The 24,228-nt window shown below is 49.3% G+C and overlaps 1 protein-coding gene across 7 annotated transcripts in view; it reads right to left on the bottom strand.

The window, feature by feature from the left end:
* Tm6sf1 (transmembrane 6 superfamily member 1) overlaps positions 1-21,686 on the bottom strand; it is a 28,674-nt gene extending 6,988 nt beyond the window's left edge. The window contains exons 1-9 of one of the 7 annotated variants that reach the window (XM_063266960.1): positions 21,529-21,686; positions 16,868-16,971; positions 14,766-14,863; positions 9,374-9,477; positions 6,961-7,043; positions 6,269-6,390; positions 4,174-4,278; positions 2,518-2,610; positions 2,229-2,348 (exon numbers count right to left, since the gene is read on the bottom strand). In XM_063266960.1, the coding sequence (XP_063123030.1) occupies positions 2,229-2,348; positions 2,518-2,610; positions 4,174-4,278; positions 6,269-6,390; positions 6,961-7,043; positions 9,374-9,477; positions 14,766-14,786 (648 nt within the window). In that variant the 5' untranslated portion in view covers positions 14,787-14,863; positions 16,868-16,971; positions 21,529-21,686. Of the gene's footprint in view, positions 1-2,228; positions 2,349-2,517; positions 2,611-4,173; positions 4,279-6,268; positions 6,391-6,960; positions 7,044-9,325; positions 9,478-14,765; positions 14,864-15,457; positions 16,821-16,867; positions 16,972-20,661; positions 21,192-21,528 lie in introns of those variants that run through there. The other 6 variants (XM_063266951.1, NM_001395119.1, XM_063266953.1 and 3 more) reach the window with 6 other exon arrangements.
* Positions 21,687-24,228: the final 2,542 nt, after the last annotated feature.

Here is a 24,228-nt window from a genome sequence, read left to right as displayed (position 1 = left end):
TTGTCCCCTGAAGCAGGTCAGCCTAGTGAAGTTCCATCAGCCGTCAAAAACTGGCTGCAGGCACCACTATGCCTGCCCCACAGTGGTTCAGCTCCCTAGTGCACACACCAGGCCTACTTTGTGCTATCAGGCACTGCCTCAGCTGATTGCTTGCAGGGGGCAGGAGGAGATGATACTGTGGATAGGAACCTTTAGAGCTGAGCAGAAGAATTTAGTCCTATATTTCATTTGGTGATGCTGTACCTCATCTTTGAAGGGATAGTTAAATAAAAACACAAAGATGTTCCATCCATTCGTCACACCATTGCTTCGGAGAACTGAGGTCACATTTGCCAGCCTCCCCTGCAGCTAAATTGCGAGATCTGGCCCATGAAATCTTGCTTGTGATCTTTGCGTAAACTGACTCAGCTGGCCCCAGTAAACACGTTTACTTCATTAAGCCACTGAGAACTTGTTCACTACTACAGAGCATGTAACCTACCCTCACACAAGGCAAGTAAAACAAAACATGGTTACACACTCAGACTAGCATAGTGGCAACAGGCTCACTCTGGAAACAACTGACTTGACCTGACCCTAGGGATGGGTGCATATGTAGTGGGGGAAGGGGAGGGGTGTATAAAGAATTATCTCAGGGTCTGGGAAGATGGCTCAGTGGTTAAGAGAACTGGCTGTTCTTTAGAGGACTGGAATTCAGTTCCCAGCACCAGCACAACCATGTGTAACTCCAGGTCCAGGTGAGATGGTCCCTGCTCTTGTCTCCACAGGTCTACAAATGGTGCAGAGACACACATGCAGGCAAAACACCCATATACATTAAAGGAATTTAGATTCCAGGTTTGGGGCTTGAGTTGGTCAATGCAAGCCCAGGCTGTTTACAGAGATAATGGGAAGAGGAAAAATGGGGAGATCAAGTCCAATTTTAATCTACATTTGACATCTACCTGGACATGGTGAGAGACTGAGAATCATGAGTCAGGGCTAGTCTGGGCTGCAAAGCAAGACTGTACCAAACAGGAAAATATGTTTTCTTGTATAGACTTATACTTGCTTTGCAGCTGTGCTTAAAAATTCATGTGTACCGGGGTTGGGGATTTAGCTCAGTGGTAGAGCGCTTGCCTAGGAAGCGCAAGGCCCTGGGTTCGGTCCCCAGCTCCAAAAAAAAGAACCAAAAAAAAAAAAAAATTCATGTGTACCTGCTTCCGTTACAGAGGCATCAGAAGTTTCTCAAAATGCCTCAAAAAAAAAAAAAATCTGGTGAGCTAGTGAGACATCCAGATGAGATGACTAAGTTGGGAGTTAAATTTAGGAGTTAGTGGTCAGGGCTGAAGAGACCGATCACCAGCTTACCGCTGTTATGAAAAGATGGTGAAATTAAAGCCCAAGCCAAGGCCTTGAGGATCGGATGTTCAGAGGTTGACCAAGGAGAGCAAGTGGTGTTTCTTCTGCAAGCATTATCTATTTTTCTATGAATTTTCTAATTAAGTGCCCCAGGAAGGATTTAACCCACTGACCCCCATAAGTACTCTCTGTTTTTTCAACCCTATGAATTCTGGGGTCTTTCTGCCATCGTGGTTACTGTACCATGAGTGTGTAATTAACTGTGCTTTGCTTCTGGGTGGACCCCACTCTCATTTCCAGGTCAGTGTTGCTTTAATTAAAAACCTGCTGTCAGGGACTTGGCAAGGTGCCAGGGTCAGCCTTCCAGAGACAGAACTTTGTTAAATTAAACCAGCCTTCTTGGTTCTGTTGATCATGTGTAGCAGAGCTCTGGACTCTCCATTGAGATAGAGTAGGCAGCTTAAGAGGTACAGCCTCAGCCCATCAGTAATCAATGCCCATGGACTGGGACCTCTGCTCATCAGTAATCAATCAATGCCCATGGACTGGGACCTCAGCCCATCAGGAATCAATGTCCATGGACTGGAAAGCAGTTCTACTACATAGCCGTGCCACTTGCTGCTTTTGTGACCCCAGAAATACCTTAATTTCACCAAATAACTATGTCTAAAAAGTGATATCATTAGATTTAAAGAAGTGTGTGTGTGTGTGTGTGTGTGTGTGTGTGTGTGTGCGTGTGTGTGTTGTGTAGTGTAGGTGTAGGTGTAGCAGAAATGCCTTCCAGCAAACTAGAATGCAATTTCCTATTCGGACATGAAGCAGAAACATAAATCCAATAAAAAGCTAGAGAACTAATGAACTTTCTCCATTGGGAATATTCTCAGTACCTGAGCTAGACCTCCAGCATGGACCAGGGTTATATCGGGCATCCATGAACATCCAGGGACCACTAAGCCATAGAGTGCAATCACAAAGTAAGGGACAGAATAGAACATGTATGCCAGCATCTGTGTGAAAAGGAAAAGAAAGAAAAGACAAATTAACAGCCTGACCTTAACAAAAATCAAAAACATGAAATATTTTAAGATATTTAAAGATAAAATGCTAATTCCTATTCCAGTTTAAAATAAGAGAAAGTTAACTTTAGCCAAACTGTAGGCTTTGTAACTACTTGACCTGGATTTTCGGGTAAGCAGCAGGGTCCTTTAGGTAGGGCTCCTGAAACTGTGTGTAGAGTCGGCAGAGCTCAGCTGGGCAGTCCAAAGCGATCTAAGGACAAGGTGAGTTCATTATAAATAGTCTTGTCTGCTTCTTCAGTTTGCTGATAAGGCTGTGTGCCAGCTTTAGTCATAAACTGCTTCAGATCTCAACATAAATTATGTGTCTTCGTAGGCTCAGCAGTAACAGAAAAGAGAGAAATATTCAAGAAATAATCCGACTTCTCTAAATGACTAAGCCTAGGTTAATGGCGGAGTAGGGCTTTTGAGACTGACAGTCACAGCTTCAGCACCTTGGTTTAGTGAGCCAAAGCTCGGCTGCTGGTATAGCTAGCCAGTTCTGCTTTTCTTGGGAATAACTAGTCAACAAGTCTCTACAGGAAGAAAAAGGACACTTCTGTACAAAATTAATTTTACTACGCTTTGCAAGATTCAAAAATAGCAACCACCTCTCCCGTGCTTCAAAGAGCATATGGCTGGAGGTAGTGAGGGATGCTTTGAAAGCAGGGTCCTCCTGTGAAGCCCCTTCTGCCCGCTTTGAAAAAGAGCAGAGAGCCAATTTAGTCCTGGCAGTGAACACTGGGCCACAGAATAGACTTTGGCACATCCCTGAGACACTTCTCCCTCAGGCACCATTCCTCACATCCTTGGCCGTACATGAAATTTTCCACCTAGATGACAACGTAGATTACAGGCTAGCGGTAGAGTTGGGCCTTTGCCCAAATTCTCATCTGCAAAAGCCCCACCCAGTATACATGCACACATCTTTCTCAGGGGCAAGAGAAAAGGATATGGAAAGATTCCACTGGATCTCTTATGTTTGAACTGGGCAAGCAGAGCGAACCAACTGGAAACTCAGGTTCTATGGCTCGTTCTCAACTTGTGCCCACCAGGGAGTTTAGAATAGTTGGTAACTGTTGAAACTGAATATGGTTAGCAAATAATTCTGACATAGTAAATATTTCTTCAAAGAATAAATTATAAAGCTGGGTCATTGTGAAGGATCACTGATGAATTAAGACCGTAACAATTGTTTACTGAGCATGTGCTATGTACAAAGGTGATACAGAGCAAAAACAAAACAAAACAAAACAAAAAGGCTCATGAGGCCTTTATGTTATCAGACTCCAAACCTGGGCCTCACTCAGCATTACCCTCAGCAGTGGGAAACTCACGTGGCCCTGCATAGGTGAGGATCAGGGACCCCTTCCTTGATCCCATCACCCGTACTCTTGAGAGCTTGTGGATGCCCTGGACCACAGGTGTATTGAGTCTTAGGGGATCACCCTGACCAAGGATGGTTTCCTCTAAATCAGAAAAGAATAAAGGAAATGAAAGAATAAGATTCTAATACTAATTTGTCAGGTGCCTAAAATACTTCTAGACAGAGCTTGATCTGAGGACCCAAAAGAAGACAGATGAGATAGCCCAGGATGAGCCATTTCTCTTAAGTGGGGGGCTGAGGGCACTAGGATAAGAGGAAGGTAGTCCAGAGCTCCAGATTATGTCAGTTTGATTACACACACACACACACACACACACACACACACACACACACACACACACCAGTTTTCCTGTTTGGAACAGTATATTGTTATTTTGACATCATGCTTACCAAGCCTCTGAACAGGCAAAATCCAGTTGCCAAGAAAAGACACATGACCAACACTAAGTCAAATGGTCTTCTCAGCAGGGTCTTTGCTTGGGCTTCTTGAAGAACCTGAAATAGAATTTGTTGCCAGAGAACAAACTTGTCCCAAAGCCAGAGCCAAGTCTGAAACACTGAGTTCCATGATATGAATAAGTCTAGAAGATGCATAATCGACATCATAGCCCACAGCTGACATCATAGCCCACAACTGACATCATAACCTACTGGCACCGACCGTCATGAGAGAGTCTTCTCCAGTGCACTCCTTCCTCTGTGAAATGGAGCCACTCAGCCAGGTGATGTGGGGCCCTCCCAGCTCTACTCCATATTCTTTCTTGAAATTACATTTTTATGATTATAAAGGTTAGCTATGTTAACTTGAAAAATGAAAACTTGGAAAGTAAGTATAAGCTGCCACACTGCACACAGTCCCTGTCATACAGGGTTCTCTTCGGTTGGCTGGTTGGCTGGCTGGCTGGTTGGTTGGTTGGTTGGATTTTTTGAGATAGGCTCCCTGGGTAGCTCAGGTTAGCCTCAAGTTCTTGATCATCCTGTCTCCACCTCAGGATTAGATTCCATGCATGCCACCATGCCTGACTCATACGCTTCTCTCTCTCTCTCTCTCTCTCTCTCTCTCTCTCTCTCTCTCTCTCTCTGTGTGTGTGTGTGTGTGTGTGTGTGTGTATGTATATGTATGTATATATACATATACTCACATGTAACCATTTTGAAAAACAGAATTTAGAATGTAAACAGTTTTGCAGTCTTCACTGAATAACTGCCTATGGGCACATGCCCACATGAGTAAAAATTGAAAACACCGTAAGGAAGCCACACTTGTTCCTCCCGCCGCAAGACACTGGGCGTTTTCACTGTAAGCTTCCCCGAGATGGGGGGCGGCTGGCAAAGATGTCTCTGCCGTGTCTGCGCCGACTGCCTCAGGACAGGCCCTGACGTGGAGATGGGTTGGAAGTAGGGCTACACTCTTTGCAGAGTGCTTCGGAGGTTGTTGGTTTAGTTCTGAGTTTAATTCTTACCAGCACTGTGTATCAAAGCGCTCAGCTGTGCTCTAGCACTGAAACACCAACACAGTGGTTCTGTGTCTTGTTATGCATGCAGAGTTCACACCCTGGCAACCACACCTTTCAAGGCTGTGGAGCTGGGGCCACGGGGCTCCTGTTTACCTTTCCCTTTAATACCGGCTCACTCCTCAGATGTGTGAGTGTAGCTGCTGTGGCCTGAGTTTACACAGCAGTATGTAAATACTGACAGACGAACTGTGTAAGTTATAGTGTACACAGAGTGAGACGTGAACCTCAGTGGTGGAGTGGCCAGGAGTTTATCCCCAACACTCCCCTTAAATGGCATTTTAATGACTTTTATTTGTAAAAATAACTTTGGCCAGGTGTGGTGGTGCACACTTTTAATCCCAGCACTCTGTCTCTTGATATCTAAAGGACCTTACCCAAGGATCAGTGTAGAAACTGAAGAGAAAGTTAGAAAGAAATCACTAGCTTAGGAATAGAGACCTAAGCAACCCTGCAGGGCTACCTTTACTCCACCCTGACCACCTCAGCAGGGAACGGAAGGCAGGGGCCTCGGGTGTGCTCCTGCAACCCCTGTCCAGAGACCTGCATCCCCAGGGGTCACCCGACGGCTGTGCGGATCACCTTGAACACCTCAGCAGTAAACGGTATTATTGAAAGACGCGTCAGGTGCTCACACACAGGCCATTAACAAGCCAGGCAAACCGCATGCTCTGAATGTCACCTGTCGCACTAGCACAGAAGGGCGACAGGAACAGAGGTGATCCCTGCAAAGGAAGTCTCCAGAAGTGTAGCCTGGATGGGCTCAGGCGAGGCAGACTGCCGGGCCATGTTACAGAAGATACCGGCAAATGCCAAGCCATCAATCCAGCACCAAATGCTCCTCTCCTCACAGGAGAAGTGAGGGAGCTGTGAGTCTGAGAACATGGGAGAGTTACCAGCAGCTGGAGTGTTAGCCTGAATTCATACTCCAGCATATTCGCATTGGACATATCTAAAAGTAATGAAATCACCTTTGAGGGATAATTATAGTTTTCTGATGGTTGATTATAGATTCTGAAGCCAGCCCAGACCGGAAGACACGTATATGGTATGCTTAAGAAAAATGCAGGGCAAATCCGTGTCCCATATTTTCCTATTCGAAAGAAAGAGGAAAAGACAGTCAAATGTGTGTTCACCGCACTACGTGCTGCATGCATAAACACAGTAACATTTAAGCTACCTTCCACCCCAAATTATACAATTTCCTATGAACCAGGCAATATTTGTAGATTAGACAAGTCAATTTAAAGCCAGGAGATGTTTGTAACAGTGTTGCCCTAGATACATTAAAAAGCATGGGTAACACCTATGTCCTAAGGTCTCACACATCATAGGATTTCTCTTGGTTCAGCCTGGAAGACTCTTAATGTCCCCTTAGCATAAGCTCTCATAGCGTGTGAGGAGTAAATAATGCTAAGAGCTACGAGCGGTGCACTAAATGCCAGCTGCTCAGCTAAATGTTCAGGGCACGCGTCTGAAAACGGCTGTGAAGCACCCCTTAACAGGCGAGGGTGCCGAGGGGAATAGGAACAACTTTGCAAAGTTGTCTTCATAATCTTGAAATTACTCTATTAGTGTTTTTAAAACAACTTCTCTTTAAAAAAAAATATCACCAAACAGACAAACAAGGACAACAAAGTGATTGTTAAAATCAGGTCCTTACCTACGATGTTTCCAGGCACAAAAACCACAATGCTCATTATAATGGATCCCACCCAGTATAGGCCAATGGTTCTGTAACTTTCCCTGCAACAAAACATTTTTGATTCAGTGCATTTGTCTTGGGATACAAAAGACCATCCTAGAATGATCTTTCATTCTAGTGATGGAAGCACATGACTAGAAACTCTCTGAACCTAATGATAAGCACAGGAAACCCCTAACAGTCGAGCCTCACAGCCACAAGTGTCTTGTGTAGGTTTGAGCACTCATTCACAAAAACATGGAGTATATGTGTGTGCACATGTATGTATGGGCCTACCCACGTGCGTGCCTGTAGAGACCAGAAGGCTGTCAGTCTCCTTTCTCAGGCACCTCTGCTGTAGTTTTTGAGAGAGGGTTTCTCACTGAGTCTGGAGCTCTGGACAATCCAGCTAGGCAGGCTGGACAGCATGTCCCCCGGATGCTCTCTCCTCCTCACTGCACCCAGCCTGGGACTCCAGGTGTGGGCCCTCACACCCACTGTGGAGATGTAGAATGGTCTTTTTGTGGCTAAAACCCCAGAGGGGAGGATAGGGACATGTCCCTGTGTTCTAAAGGGGCTGCTGTAATCTCAGTGATGGCCAGATGTCCCTTCATCTCACAACACCACTCTAGAGACTGAGAAGAATCCAAAAGGAGGGGACAGAGTGGTGAGCACTCTGCATTTTCTGCTCTGCTGCTGCCCCATAATGGAGCCAGTCCCACCTGGCCAATGATTAGTCTCCAAATGCCACAGGAAGACAAGACCAAGCTAGAACATGGCGCAGGAAGTGGGGGTCGGCTCATGGGCACATGGCAGCTTCCTAGAGGCAGAACTCAAAGACCTTCTGTAACCTCAGGCCACACCAAGACTGGGGAAGCTCAGGCTGTCTGGAAAGGGGCCATAGTAAAAGACTGCCTCCTGGGCCCAGGAGAAGCCATGGACGCCACAGTGGCCAGAGAGTGAGAATTCAGCCAAAGTCACTGGGTACTTTTGCAGTTGGTGTGGCCCAAAGATCTCTGCTGCTGGAGTCCCCAAAGAGCCCGAGTACTGCGAGCTTGTCACAGCAAAGGGTACTGATACCCAAAACCCAGCAACTGTTAGAAAATCTTACCTAATTTCTTTAATGGCATAGTTATACTCCCAGAGGGGCCAGCCACAAAGATTTGGAGGGTAAGCCCAAGTCTGTGTACAATTTCCCAAGCCCTAGGGCCACACCTGAACTTGAGGAGAAAGTGGAATCAGAAGGAACCTTTGGATTACAACGTGCTCCACTTTGATTCCTTGTGGACCTACGTTCAGATCTCTAGCACCCAAAGGAAAAGCTGAACCTGGTGATGTGCACCAAGATGAGGGCAGAGACAAGGAAGACCCCAGGTGCTTCCCAGCCAGCCAAGCTCTTCAAAACAGTGAGAGACCTTACCTCTGAAGATAAGATGGTGGGCATGCCAACAAGGAGTCTCAGTGGGTAAAGGTGCCTGCTGCCAAGCCTGTCAACCTAACACGGTTCAAGGAGACACCCAGCCCTGTAAATTAACTTCCACATGCCATACCTATCACAGCCACACACACACACACACACACACACACACACACACACATACACACACACTCACACTCAACACACACACACTCACACACACTCACACACACTCACACTCACACACACTCACACACACCACACACACACCACACACACTCACACTCACACACACTCACTCACACACACTCACACACACTCACACACACTCACACATACCACACGCACTCACTCACACACACACACACACCACACACACACACTCACACACATACACTCACACACACACACCACACACACACCACACACACTCACACACACACTCACACACACACCACACACACTCACACACATACACTCACACACACACCACACACACTCACACACACACTCACACACACACCACACACACACTCACACACACACTCACACACATACACTCACACACACACAAAGAGGTTTATTGTTGTCATGTGTTTGTGTATTTGTTGAAATAGGATCTCACTGTGTGCCCTAGCCTGGAAGTCACTCTATAGACCAGGCTGGCCTTGAACTCACAGTGCCACCTGCCTCTGCCTCCTGAGTGCTGGGATAAAGGTTTGAGCCACTACACCAAGAGAGATTAAACCTAAGGGGCCATTTTGCTTAAGCTGCCACCAAAGGGAAAAAAAGGAGAGAGAGAGAGAGAGAGAGAGAGAGAGAGAGAAACAGTGATACACATAAATAAAGCTTTGTTCAACTTGAGAACATTCCCGTCCCCGAGTGCCTGCTCGCATTTGCCTCTGTGCATGCATTTTCCTTACATACCCCTTGTGGAGTTGCAAAGGGTAACAGCCACCAGGAGAGCTAACTTACTCCCATGCTATGGCAGCCACCATCACCAGGTACATCAGGTAATGAACAGAGCCATCCCAGTAGCAGATCATGTGCCCATAGGCCGTGTTCAGATATGGTTCACCCTAAGGAAAGCATTAAAAAGACATTTTAAGGAGGACTCAAGTCTTTACATTGCAACCAGAACAACAGGGCTAGATGCCATTTGCTCACTGAGATGAAACAGCTTCCGTGCAGTTGGTAGGACTGTGAAAATATGACTTTACCCTGGGGCTGCCAAAACCAGGGTCTGCCATGGCATCAGAAGGAGAATCCCTGACAGATTGGCATTTGATTGCTCAGCAAAGGTTTGTACAACAACACAAAGGCATCAGATGGCTGTGTGGGCAAAACCAGCCAAGTGGAGCAAGGCCAAACCTGGGCCTGCAGGTGGTTGGCCCTGGCCCTTGGGGCAGCCCAGGAAGGCTCTGTTCACTGGTGCCACCTGCTGGCCTTACCAGTCTGCTCTTGTAGTGGTCTGGGCAGTATATGGGGGCACCCAATTCTGCTCTGGAGCACGTGCACACGCGTGCGTGCACACACCGAGACAGGCAGCACTGAGCTCAGTTTCCTACCTACTCTTTATTTAGCCTTCCTGTCAGGCTTGTGGCTGGTCAGGACTGACTGTCCAGGGAGGAGAAAATGCATTTCAAGAGCTTCGAGACTTGCCTGAGGGCGCGTAGCTAACGCGAAGTCGCTCGCGTATCACCGAGAACCATATTTCTGAGGTAGTTTTTAGTTTCGTGAACACAAGATTGTATGATGAACTATGCCTGCTTCCCTTCCTCAGGTAGTCATGTTTCCCGGTCCCATCATGTCGTAGGATATGGCTTCTTCACTGGTAGTTTCTCTCTTCCTTTCCCCAGGTCAGTACCCTCCCAGATTGCTTCTTAATGTGTCTCCTATACACCTGTAGTCACTTCTCTAACTAGGAAAGGGCCGAGCAGACAAACTGTATCAAACATCCAATAAGGCATTCCCTGAAATCCCATGGTCCCCCTGGGGCAAGGACAGCAGTCAGATGCCCAAAGTCAAATCAAATTCAAATCACAGTGGGGGAGGAAGCCACACCCAAACTCTAGCCCTAAGCCTGGCCACTGCCCTTTTCTCTCACCACAGCTCTCTGACTGCATAATTCTAACTGCTGTCATGGCTCCAGTTGTGCCTGCCTACACACTCAGCTCTGAGAGCCAGCACTGGTCTCCTCTGAGAGCTTGACGACCCCAGTGGGCCCTTCAAACTCACCTGAACTCCTTCCACCAAGCTTCAACTGCTTCTCCCTTCAGCTAAGCCCTTCCTGGCCTCTCCACAGAGGGCTCGGGCTGCTCCGAGCTCTGCTATGCAGACTTTGGACAAATCTCTCCAATGTTATGTCTGTGCTGTCATCTCAGATGTAGGCCTTCAGAGTCACATATAGAACACTGCTCCATTTCCAAATGGCCATCCCACCTCTCCTGGCTTCCCATCTAAGGCACACCCGCTGCAATGCCTCCCTCTGCCTGAAAGCCTGTGGGTAAAGCCCCATCTCTTCTACTAGGTCCCCAGGTCTTACCGCAGTTGCACCCCAGCTCCCTTTCTTGTACCTATTTGCCCCCATTGTTGTCAACCTCACCAGATGGATATCTTGCCCCTGACCATCAGCCTCCCTCCTGAAGACCTCTCCTCTGGGCTCATTGACCCCTCTCCAGGCTTCCCTTCTGCCTCTGTCTGCCCACCATGGTCTGTTTCCAAAGCTCCTCCCCTTCTGACCAGTCTCCAGAGTTTGAGCATCTCTCCATCACTGCCTGTGCGAGCAACTCTCTTCTTGGACGCCTAAGTCTCAACTATATTTGGGTAGCTCCTGAATTTCTCTAACAGAACCATTACTCATAGGCCCAGACCTGCCCAGACCTGCCATCTTGGGCATTAGTAGATGTCCTTCAAGCACCCAAAACTCCAAACAGTCCCAGATGAACTCTGGGTCACCCTGCAAACATTCCTAGGCTTCTAGGAAGGCCCTAGGCACTGGGCCTCCTCTCTAGACCTTTGCCTTCCTTGCACCGTAGAAATACGTGTGGTCCTCTCCCATGGTTATTCTGAAATTCTATGGAAACAACACTCCAAAGAGGCTTTTCCTGTCAGTCCCAGAGCCCATTCATCTGTGCAGAGAGCGTGCCTCTGTCATAGAGAGTCTCTGTCATAGTGTGACTCTGTCATAGAGTGCCTCTGTCATAGAGAGTGCCTCTGTCATAGACCGTGCCTCTGTCATAGAGAGTGTCTCTGTCATAGAGTGCCTCTGTCATAGAGTGCCTCTGTCATAGAGAGTGCCTCTGTCATAGACCGTGCCTCTGTCATAGAGAGTGTCTCTGTCATAGAGAGTGTCTCTGTCATAGAGTGCCTCTGTCATAGAGTGCCTCTGTCATAGAGAGTGCCTCTGTCATAGAGTGTCTCTGTCATAGAGAGTGCCTCTACCATAGAGTGTCCCTGTCATAGAGAGTGCCTCTACCATAGAGTGCCTCTGTCATAGAGTGCCTCTGTCATAGAGAGTGCCTCTGTCATAGAGCGTGCCTCTGTCATAGAGAGTGTCTCTGTCATAGAGTGCCTCTGTCATAGAGAGTGTCTCTGTCATAGAGAGTGCCTCTGTCATAGAGCGTGCCTCTGTCATAGAGAGTGTCTCTGTCATAGAGTGTCTCTGTCATAGAGTGCCTCTGTCATAGAGAGTGCCTCTGTCATAGACTGTCTCTGTCATAGAGTGCCTCTGTCATAGAGTATCTCTGTCATAGAGTGTCTCTGTCATAGAGAGTGTCTCTGTCATAGTGTCCCTCTGTCATAGAAAGTGTCTCTGTCATAGAGAGTGCCTCTGTCATAGAGTGCCTCTGTCATAGAGAGTGCCTCTGTCATAGAGAGTGCCTCTGTCATAGAGTGCCTCTGTCATAGAGAGTGCCTCTGTCATAGAGAGTGCCTCTGTCATAGAGTGCCTCTGTCATAGAGCGTGCCTCTGTCATAGAGAGTGCCTCTGTCATAGAGCGTGCCTCTGTCATAGAGAGTGTCTCTGTCATAGAGAGTCTCTGTCATAGAGTGCCTGTGTCATAGAGAGTGCCTCTGTCATAGAGAGTGCCTCTGTCATAGAGTGCCTCTGTCATAGAGAGTGTCTCTGTCATAGAGAGTGCCTCTGTCATAGAGTGCCTCTGTCATAGAGAGTGCCTCTGTCATAGAGTGCCTCTGTCATAGAGTGCATCTGTCATAGTGTCTCTGTCATAGAGAGTGTCTCTGTCATAGAGAGTGTCTCTGTCATAGAGAGTGTCTCTGTCATAGAGAGTGTCTCTGTCATAGAGAGTGTCTCTGTCATAGTGTCCCTCTGTCATAGAGCATGCCTCTGTCATAGAGAGCCTCTGTCATAGAGTGTCTCTGTCATAGTGCCTCTGTCATAGAGTGTCTCTGTCATAGAGAGTGCCTCTGTCATAGAGTGTCTCTGTCATAGAGTGTCTCTGTCATAGAGAGTGCCTCTACCATAGAGTGCCTCTGTCATAGAGAGTGTCTCTGTCATAGAGTGCCTCTGTCATAGAGAGTGCCTCTGTCATAGAGTGTCTCTGTCATAGAGTGTCTCTGTCATAGAGAGTGCCTCTACCATAGAGTGCCTCTGTCATAGAGCGTGCCTCTGTCATAGAGATCCTCTGTCATAGAGTGTCTCTGTCATAGTGCCTCTGTCATAGAGTGTCTCTGTCATAGAGAGTGCCTCTGTCATAGAGTGTCTCTGTCATAGAGTGTCTCTGTCATAGAGAGTGCCTCTACCATAGAGTGCCTCTGTCATGGAGAGTGTCTCTGTCATAGAGTGCCTCTGTCATAGAGCGTGCCTCTGTCATAGAGAGTGCCTCTGTCATAGAGCGTGCCTCTGTCATAGAGAGTGTCTCTGTCATAGAGAGTGCCTCTGTCATAGAGAGTGTCTCTGTCATAGAGTGTCTCTGTCATAGAGTGCCTCTGTCATAGAGAGTGTCTGTCATAGAGAGTGTCTCTGTCATAGAGAGTGTCTCTGTCATAGAGAGTGTCTCTGTCATAGTGTCCCTCTGTCATAGAAAGTGTCTCTGTCATAGAGAGTGCCTCTGTCATAGAGAGTGCCTCTGTCATAGTGTCCCTCTGTCATAGAAAGTGCCTCTATCATCATCACATCCTGAGCCATGTCATCATCCCTTCACATTGCAGAGTGAACTCTTTTTTTTTTTAAGAATTCTTTATTTATATATATATGAATACACTGTTACTATCTTCAGACACACCAGAAGAGGGCATCGGATCCCATTACTGATGGTTGTGAGCCACCATGTGGTTGCTGGGAATTGAACTCAGGACCTCTGGAAAAGGTCAGTGATCTCTACCATTGAACCATCTCTCCAGCCCTGGACAGTGACCTTGTGAAGGCAGGAGACAAGGTTAGATTCAACAACTTTCCACAGAACTTTGCTCCTCAAGTCTCCAATTTAGTAACACCCGCATTCTAACAAACCTCAAAGCGGGGATCAGGACCTCATCCAGGCCCTTCCTCTCTATCACCCCCCAAATCCACCCCAAATCCACTCAAAATCCCTGAAACTCAATCCTCAATCTCTCTGTTTGCCCTGCACTGCCTCTGGCTGCCTCAGTGCTCTGGCTGGCCTTGCAGAAGCCACCTTAGGGATGTCCTGCCTCATGACATGGCTCAATGCCCACAAGCTTGCCTTCTTCCCTGGTTTTAACCCTCCTCTCACGTTCTCCTGGGGAGACATATAAAGCTCCCCATTATTTGAAGCACAGAAAGACAATGGACAATACTGTTTCCATCTCTGTGCCTTATTCTCTACGTGACCTTGAGCAAGTCACTTGGCCACTCTGGGACTGGCTTCAGCCCACTCTTGATCAGAAAACAAGACGTGTCTCCTCCTGTGATTTGGTTGGTAGGGACTCAGAGCGCCTAAGTAAGTACCTTAATATCATTGTTTATTATTGTTATTGTTGTTATCATTATTATTTTGATATAGGGTCTCACACTGTAATCCATGCCGGCCTAGAACTCTCCCTGTTGTCAGACAGCCCTCAGACTTGCAGCAATCCCCCTGCCTCAGTCTCCCAAATGCTGAGATTACAGGTAGGTAGGTTAGGGATCTCCAAGATTACAATCCAGTAACAGAAACCCAAATACTAAATCCACGTGAAGCTCTTCACTGAAAGGGAAACTCGAGATCACACAGTGCCTCTGGGGTGAAGGGGCTGTGAAGAGAGAGCCGTCTCCCAGCCCTCTGTTTGCCGTGGCTGGCTTGCCATCTGCCAGTTTGGGCATGGATGAGGTGACTGGAGAAACACTCCAACAGCAGCCTGCATTTAAGCCACCCGGACACAGAGCGACCCCTGAGCAACCCCGTACCTCTCTCAGGTAGTGTGTCATAAACCCATCGATGATGCCATCTTGCTCCAAGCCTATGATGAGGTTCACCACGCTGGTAAATCCAAACACCGCATACACTAGAACAAAGGAAGTAACAGTTGGAAATGCAAGCCGTAGGACATGGATATCCACCAAGTATCATGGAATGTCGCTCATGGTTTTTCCAGAAGATGCTGTGGGTATCGTCTACACAAAAAAGCAGACTGCACCTATTTCACATCAGCTGAACATTTACCTGTCGACATGGACCTCTCCATACCTATCCAAGGCTCTCACTGAGGGAACTCATGTCAGGGAGACAATCACAGTGTCCCAGAAGACTCTGACAGGCAACCCCACCATCCTCACTAGTTTCAAGTGAAACCCACTTCCTACTTGGGCAGCAGGGGCTCTGCCTGTGACCAAGCAGCCAAAGAGGCCCTCAGGTGTGTCTAGAAAAAGTGAGTCATCTCAGTGTGGCTTGCAGGACAATGAAGAGTGTGTCCAACATTTTAGCCTAGTCTGTAAGTGACAGCCGACCGCTTTCAGAAAAGAGGGAGAGCACAGGAGGCGGCACAGCTGAAGACGCAAGGGGGTGAGCTGCCGTGCCTGAGGAGTCCAGCCAGTCGGACAAGCTCCCTAGCTGAGTTTTAAACACTGCGAGTGCCCACCAGCTAAGGACCAGAGCTTACCAACAACTGGCGATCCTTCTCAGGCATCCAAGTCTATAAAGAAAACGGCATTTCCAAGTTATAATGAACTGGTGTCTGAGCCTGTGGAAGGGGGCGTAGAAAACCCAGTTTGTGATTTCAAAAGCTATGGGAAGACAAAGGGAGCATGGGAAAGCTGTATCTGTGGGAAGCCATCAGGAATGAGGGGCCTGTGAGAGGACCAGGCTCCACTGAGGCAGGCCATGTCTACTTCCTGCGGGCATTACCCTTTTGACTCCCAGGTGAGCAATGTCCTGGAAAACCCATTAGCAGCTGCTGAACCATGGAGGGTCAGATACTGTCTTAGAAGTGACAAGGACATAGCTTCTGCCTCCTAGTTGATAAGGAACCTGGTCTAAGGCTTGACCCCAAGGTGGAAGTGTCCCCCGAGCTCTAACAGAACTGAGGACACAACAGTGGTTGTCCTGCCTCAAGGACTGGGGACTGTATCAGTAGGTTAAGAGTGCGTTCCCTGGTGGGGGAGGAGGGAGGAAGAGGAAGGATAGACAGCAGCAGGAGACTGGTCTGGGACTAGATCAAAGCCTACAGGGTTTTGGGCTGGAGAGATGGCTCAGTGGTTAAGAGCACCGACTGCTCTTCCCAAGGTCCTGAGTTCAAATCCCAGCAACCACATGGTGGCTCACAACCATCTGAAACGAGTCTGATGCCCTCTTCTGGTGTGTCTGAAGATAGCGACAGTGTAATCATAATATATAATAAATAAATAAAATATTCAAAGCCTACAGGGTTTTGAGGTAGGACAGGGATTAAAACCCAATGCTGATGTCAGAGAGGTGCAGCTAGACATGAGAGGTGTATGGTTTCTCTAAGGGTCAGTTTTGCGTGTGTGTGTGTGTGTGCAAACAGGGAGAAACCTATGGGTTGCAACCCTTTGTGGGTCACCTTACACCATTGGAAAACACAGATATTTACAGTATGATTTCTAACAGTAGCAAAATAACAGGAAGTAGCAACAAATAATTTGGGGGTCACCCACAACAGAAGTGTTTAAGGGTCCAGCATTAGGAAGGGTGAGAGCAGCTGGTGTGGACTGAGACACTATATGCTAAATCCAGTCCCACATGCCAGCCGCCAGCTGAAGGCAGAAAGCTCAGCCAGGAGGCTGAGGTAAGAGCTTCCTGGGGGCTCAACAGGGTGCAGGGAAGAGGCCGCCTGGCCCTGCCAGTCACTCTCGAGCAGAACTCTATTTAAAAAGTAGACACCACAGCCTAGAAGGGGAGCTTAGAGGGAAGGACCTCCTTCTGAACAGCCTTACACTTCTGCTTTCTGTGGGCTCAGAGCAGTCATAACGCAGACGGGATTCATACCCAATGCCCAGCTTCCTGTCGCAGAGTGGACTCAAACCCTTCCCCTTTGAGGAAGCCTACCTACCGTAGAACAGAGGGTCCCTCGGTGGTTTTCTTCTGACAAGGACCCGAGCCAAAAGGGCCACCAGGAGCAGGATGAGGGCAGCAACCCCAACAATGGTCCAGGAACTGTGAGGACCAGAGAGCAGGGAGGTGGTCAGGAATCACAATAAACAATGGTGTCTGGAATTTCCTGGCTGTTGAAGGCCCAAGCTCCCAGTGCCTCAGAAGGCTCCTGGAATCCAGCCTCAACTTCATTGAAAAGTTAGTGGAGTTTATCTACAGACAGCACGCTGACCTGGGTCACAACCCCATGACTCGCAGGACCAGAAACCCGGCTCATTTGCTTCTCCTTCCCCTATCCCCAATATGGCGGCGGCCTAGCTGCCTCTACTCTCCTGCTTCTCTAACCCATTACCCTGGAAGCTGACAAGCCTAAGCACCGAGCCTGCCACCTCCCCTGGGCCAACAATAAACACTCATTACGATTGCGCATGCGCTCCAGGGAGAGCCGGGCTTCCCTGTGGCAGACACCATTGCTGGCCTCCAAGAGACTCCAGATGAACAGGAGAGGCCTTGCCTACGTGGAGAGATTCGTCTTGTGGATTCCGAGCTCCACCTGCCATAAGGTCACCCTGGCCTGACAGAGACAGAGACTGCCAGTCCTGGCAGGACTTCCTACTCTGGACAAATACCTGCGGGGCTCTCTCTGTCATCCTGGTATATACCATCTGCTCTCCCTCCACTGCCACTCAGAGATGCTACAAGCACTGGTCCTCAGCCAGTACACCTCCACCACGGCCTGCACTCTGGGATCTCCAGATAACCTTCATCACATGCATCTGGGAGCGAGGAAGACAATGGTGGGGGAAGAAAGGAGGGATGAATGAATAGAAGGAGAGATGGTGGGCAGGTGAATGGGTAAGAAACATGGATAGTGGGTGGAGGGCTGGTAAACGAAAAACATGTATGGGGGCTGGGGATTTAGCTCAGCGGTAGGCAAGCGCAAGGCCCTGGGTTCGGTCCCCAGCTCCGGAAAAACAACAACAACAACAACAACAAAAACATATGGATGAATTCTACATCCATACATGTGAGAGAGGCTGGTCTGTGTGAGAGATAAAATTGGAGGCTTCTGATGCCTCACACCAGTGCCTTCTCCAGACTTCTCACAAGGGTCCAAAGCAGAGGAAGGAGAAGCTGTCATGGGTCACAAGCATGATGCTGCTCTAAGATATCCAGGGAGGGGAGAGGCAGTTGGGAGAGCCATATGACAAGGTGTGAATGATGAGCCCAGAGGCAGGTACTGGTCAGGAGACAGCCCTCTCCCTGGACACCAAAGGCTGAGCTCACAGCCAGCCTGCTCACAGGGTTGGGAGCTGATGGACTATGGCAGGCAGCATGATTTAGTCCAGGCTGTCCTGGCATGCTCCCTACCTCTGAGGGAGGAAGACAAATGAAGAGAAACTGGGGCAGTAGGTCATTTCTTCCTCCCAGGTCTGTCCTTGGAGACCCTCTAGGGAAAGCAACACATGCCCAAGACAGACGGACAGAGGTCTAAGTGGGACTCCAGGGAAGGGGTGCTTTAAATAAGCCCTGGTTCTTAGCCTTGATTGGTAGGAAAAGTTACTGAGCTCTTTCATGAATCCTTTGGGCTGCTAAACAGCCCTTCCTAGGCTGCTGTCCCAACAAACACCAGGCTAGCCCTCTCCTTCCTTACCTAGCTCACACATACCCCAGAACACCTGCAAGGGTCTGTCCCCAGATCTCACCATAACTGAACATAAGTGGGTGCACTGGGAGACCCCCCCCCACGCCTCCCTGACCCTTCAACCTATCTGATCATGCTGTTTCTCAGAGTTTCATAAAAGATCTGGGGAAACAGAAGCTTAAGTTATGAAAGTCAAGTGCAACTGAATGCCGGCTACACACAGGGACCTAGGCTGGGCAGGGTAGTCCCAAGACAGGTTGCAGCCTGGAAAGATGGGCTCTGACCACAGGAAGGGACTCTGTGGGAAAGGTGAGTCATGAGGCTGAGGGGACTCAAAGCAGAAGTCCCTGATTCAGAGAGAGGATCCACAAATGAGGAAGTGATTGTTTCATTTACTCAGGGCTGTCAAGTTAAGGGTGTCTTCGGCAATCAGCAATGGGGAAAAAGGAAGAATCAACAGCCACCGAGGCAAGGAGGTGGAGCAGGTATTAAAGATCAACGACAATCAATGCTGGGGCGGGGGTGGGGGCTGGGGCTCAGAGATATTCGTGGAGGGGGGCGCTCAGGCAGGAGGAAGCCTTTGCCACTGTCTGTGCCAGAGGAAGTCAGTACCAAAGAGAAATCAGAGGGGGACAGGGACACTAGAGTAGCACCCTGAGACTTACCAGGAAAGAAGATAGTAGGAAGGAGAAAGTGAGGAGCTATAAGGGAGGAGTTATGGACTGTTGGTATTTCATCCTGTAGGTCCAACAGTACAGGAGGATGACGGATGGCTGGGACTAATCCATTCCAGGGCTCAGCACTGACCAGTAACACACAGCGATATGTCATCAAATTCTCACCCCCACCAGCAGCCCTTCCTAACTTGCTCTTCCAGCAAATACCTGCCCATCACATCCACTTCCTTCCCCTACCATGCTCACCTCCATCCCTAAGCCTTGTTCTGTTGTCTTCATAGCATGCTACTCTATATATCTGTGATGTCTGATTTAATGCATGGCTCCTTAGCCATCCCTGGCCTGTCATAGCTGGTCCCCAACTTCAGCAAGTGATTCAAGCACAGAGGTGTTCGATGAATATTCACTGAGCTGCTTGTTCACAGTAGGAGCCTAGGTCCCTGTGCTTTACTAACAGGCACAAAGCATCTGACCACTCGGAGTTGCTGCTTCAGGAGATGCACCCAGGGCCTGGATGGTCCAAGGGCAGAGCGTCTAAGGGAGCGTCTCAGTGTTCACGCTGTCTGGATGAGGTGACCGCAGCAGTGAGAGATAATCCACTGACTGTGTGCATACTCTGCTAGCAGTCTGGAGGTCTGGTGGGGCTTGCAGTGTATAGATTGATGCAATTTCCTTAGCACCAACTGCTGTGGAAAACAGCCGGTTACTTCCTCCTCCAGCAGCCCACAATCAACTTCAGCAGGGCCACGGCAGGCCCCTTTCTACTGACCACACAGGCTTTCAGCTACCCATAGGGGCTGGTTAGTCTGTGATCCCTTTAGAGAAGTGGGAGGCAAAACTGGGACCCAGAGTCCTTACAGAATTCTTAGGTTCCACCCGTTTCCTTAGCATTAAACCAATCACTGTGCCTTTGCTCCAAGCCAGCATTGAACCTCTATTCCTTTCACACCACCCTTGCACAAAGTTCCCACAAGATCCTTGAGGTGCAAATACTGCTCGTTTGACAGACCAGAACGCCTTTTGGGGCAAAGTCAAAGCCCCGAAAGCCATGGTTATTTCTGCTAGCCGCTCACAACAGTTTCTAAAATTTAAAAAATGGTAACTATGTGAAAGTCCATACATGGAAAGCGTTCCCGTCAAATAGGGCAGTTCGTGCCTTCCGCGTTGCTCTGCACCCCTCTGATATCTGAGAGCCTCGGTGGCAGGGGCATTTCGGTAATACCAGCTACCCACCCAGTACTGGCAAAGAACAAGAGCCCAGCTCTCAGACCTTGAACTGCCCTAGCCCAGCCGAGGACCTAGGGCCGGGTGACCCTGGTGCCTCCCTCATGCTGCGGGCGTGGCGTTTCTGGACGCTACCCAGTCCCAAAGCCGCAGTCCCAAGCCCGCGGAAAAGTTACGGGCGCTCGCCGACCCCGCGCGCTCACTCACTCGTGCTGGGCCGCCAGGTGGTTGAAGATGTAGGTGACTGGAATGGCTGAGAGGGAGAGCACAAAAACCCCCGTGGCCGCAGAGGCACTCATCGCCACCTTCGGGTCGCTCTTTCACCGCATCGCGCCCAGGGGCCCCTGTCCCAGCTTCCGGCGGCGCCGCGCCCCTCACCACTGCCCTTCCAGGCGGCCCCCGGCCGCGTCTCCTCTGCGCGTCCCCGTCGCCTGCAGCTGCTCCGCGCGCGCAGAGGCACCACCCCGTGCGCTAGGGCCGCGGTACTATCCCCAGAGGCGTCCCCACCGGGCTCCTGCTAACGAACGCAGGGACTCCGCAGCCACCGCGACAAGACAAGCGGCCCAGGACCCTTGCTTTAGTGAGAGAAGGAGGGGCCGGGCGAAGGACGCGGGTCACAGAACGGAGCTGGGCATCCTCGAGCTGGAACCGAGCTGGGCTGAGCCAAGGGCCAGCAGAGGGTGGAGCCAGATCCGAGGGTGTCAGAGCCCGCAGGCCCGCGAGATCCGCTCAGAGACCTGCGGGGACAGATGCTCCTGGAACCTTGGGAACAACCCTACACCCCCCCCCCCCCGGCCCACGCCCCACCGCTACACACAGCAGCCATCAACAGCCGCAACCAATGTCCCAGTGCCAAGTGGAAATATTTGTTTTCCACCCTGGTGGCTCGCTCACCGGTCCCTGACCTTGATCAAGTTACTGAATCATTCTGTATCTTTTCTCTCTGTGAAATGGGGATAGCCTGCTCCATCCATCGTAGGATTGTGGAAATTAACCGAGTTAGCAAGTATGAAGTGCACTGCTCAGCACACTAGTCTGTCTCCTGCTCCCATTCTTTTTTGTAGCAGAACTGACCTTCGGATGGATGCCTGATGTAAGACACTGAGGCAGCATTCATTCCTTCCCCGGGGTGTTCTTGAAGGCCTAGCAGGTCCCCAGGGCTAAAGCGACTAGAAGACTAGGGCTCTCCGTGGAATAGTGCCAGATGTCTGGGTGTAGAGCATGACTGTGCCCAATGTGTTGCTTGACCAAGATCTCCTGTGGGTGTGCTCCGGAAGCCCCCAGGGCCTGCGCCCTGATGGTACGGCCCTGGGGAAGGGAAAAATGGGCTCCTGAGAAACAGCAGGAGCAGCAGAGTGCATGTCTTCCTGTCTTTAGGACAGAGGCTTACAGATCAGCTGGCTCATTTTAAACGTGAGGAAAATGAACCATAGATGGGCAATAACCTGTCCCAGGCCATTCGGTTGTTCCAAAGCCAGTTCTCCTACTGCCTGTCCTACCTTTTCTTGAAAACTTAGCTAACAATGAGCACAAAGGGGAAAAGCCTCTCTGTCAATACTGTCTCCAAAGCTTCTCCCAGAAGTCTCAGCGGGAACCTGGACAGCACTGTCTTCCATGCTTGCTCCTTACCTTTACCACCTATGTCCTTCCCCAAAGCACCTTCTCTCCTCCAGGCCATCAGCTAGGCCAGCTCCCCAGGTCAGTCCAACCTCCTCCACATCCCATGCCTAGCTGCTTTAGCCTTCTGGATGTGTCCCGAGCCTCTCTGGCTGCCCTAAATCTTTCTTGTCTGTCTAGACACTTGCTGGATATCACTTCTACTTATTTCTCATCCATGCCTTGTTTATTTTAAATTCAAAATTATAGTTATGAAAATAATTTAATACAGTCTGGGGATGTAGTTGATAGTGCTTGCTTAGCGTGCACAGATCTTAATTTGCCCTTGTGCACTTTGTAGACTGAATTTGATGGGGGCTCATCTTAAATCCCAGCGCTAGGAGACAGAGCCAAAGGGATTTGGTGGTTCAAGGTCATTCTCAGCTACCTAACAAGTCTGAGGCCAGCCTGGGATATATGAGATTATCTCAACTAACAAAAAGGTACCCGGAAATGCCAGAGTATGCCACATCCTGAGCCCTGCGTCATCTGTTTTGGTTGGAAATGCTGAAGTGTTCTGGGACAGAGAGGAGAGGAGGGTGAAGATGCGAGGTGGCCAGGCTCCTCTCAGCAAACCTCAAGTGCAGGAAGCCACTGGTAAGGTCAGACCTGATGACTGGGGGCATCTTAAAAACCTGTGGTGTGGGGCTGGGGATTTAGCTCAGTGGTAGAGCGCTTACCTAGGAAGCACAAGGCCCTGGGTTCGGTCCCTAGCTCCGGAAAAAAAACAAAAAAAAAAACAAAAAAACAAAACAAACAAACAAAAAACAAAAAAAACAAAAAAACCTGTGGTGTGCAGGGCTGCTTTCTGGAGAAAGAGGAGGCAACAAGACCAATCAGGAAGCTTCTGCAATTTATCCTGGCAAGGGATGATAAGAACCAACCCAATGGCAACGAGAGGGAAGAGGAAACAGATGTGAAAGACGCCAGAAAGAACCGGACGAAGTGGGAGGAGTCTAGGAAGAACCTGTTCTGGGTGTGTTGGGTTTTCAGTACCCACAGTGTCCCAACCACCCCAAAGGCAACTGGGAGTCTTGCTCTCTTCCAGCCAAAGAGACACAAGTTTGGATGTCATCAGCCTAGAGGTGGGACTTGAAACCGAGACAGTGAATTCAACATAGAGGAAGAGTCAGCAAACAGGAGTTCTCTGAGAGGGGTCGGTGAGCACTGCCACCAGCAGAGCAGCACACCCACACCTACCCTGACAGCACCATCAACTAACGTGCCAGGGCTGAGGGCTGACACAGCTTTCCGACAGGCTGATTGGACTTGTGTTTCCAGAGCTTTATCTTGAAGATGAAAACATGATCAGAAAGTGGTGGGACAGTGTCATGGGAACTTCCCCTGGGCTTGTGAGTTGTCACAGCCTAGCAAATATAAACTCATTTATAACAGTACCCTGTGGATGCAAAAGCAATCCCCGTCTTTTGCCACTCTGTGTCTGCTTCTCCATCTCGGGGTAGCCGGGCTCCGTTGGGCACCAGGTTTGGCTGGAGGGAGGGAAGCTTAGCTGCGGCAGGTGGGTGCAGGCAGAATTTTTCTTTTTTTTTTTTTTTGGTTCTTTTTTTCGGAGCTGGGGACCGAACCCAGGGCCTTGCGCTCAGAATTTTTACTCAGCAGTGAGTACTTGGGCAAAGAAAATACACCAGGAAACGGCTTTGAAGAAAGGTTTTGGTTTTATTGGAGGGAACAAAAGCTATTCAAACCTTTAGGGGTGGTGAGTAGGGGCTATGGGACTGAGTGCACATCATTGGCTGGGAGGGTGCGATGCCTCATTTGCATAAAGAGGAATTCCAGGTATTGCCGACTTGACTTTGGAAGGGGAGAGGACCTTTAACCTGGCTACCAGGTTTCATGACCTCCTCTGGCGAGACAAGGGTTGAGGGCACAAGACTACATGCATCAGGACATTCAGACTCAAGGCAGGGGGCGAGCAATCCTACTCCTGCTGATCTCAGGGCGAGATTTCCAGGGTTTGGAAACACCGTGACCCCACTCTTGCTCCAGGCCTGTTGCTCCAGGTCCCACGGCCCCACAACTGCATAATCTCTATCTCCTGTCGACAAATCCTAAAGAATGTAGAGCCATTTGTGGATGAAGAAGCAGAGAACTCAAAGA

This window comes from Rattus norvegicus, chromosome 1 (assembly GCF_036323735.1).
Source record: "Rattus norvegicus strain BN/NHsdMcwi chromosome 1, GRCr8, whole genome shotgun sequence".
In the NCBI taxonomy this organism is placed as follows: Eukaryota; Metazoa; Chordata; class Mammalia; order Rodentia; family Muridae; genus Rattus; species Rattus norvegicus.
The sequence above is the reverse complement of the archived record's forward strand: the minus strand, read 5'-3'. Positions and strand labels throughout refer to the sequence as shown.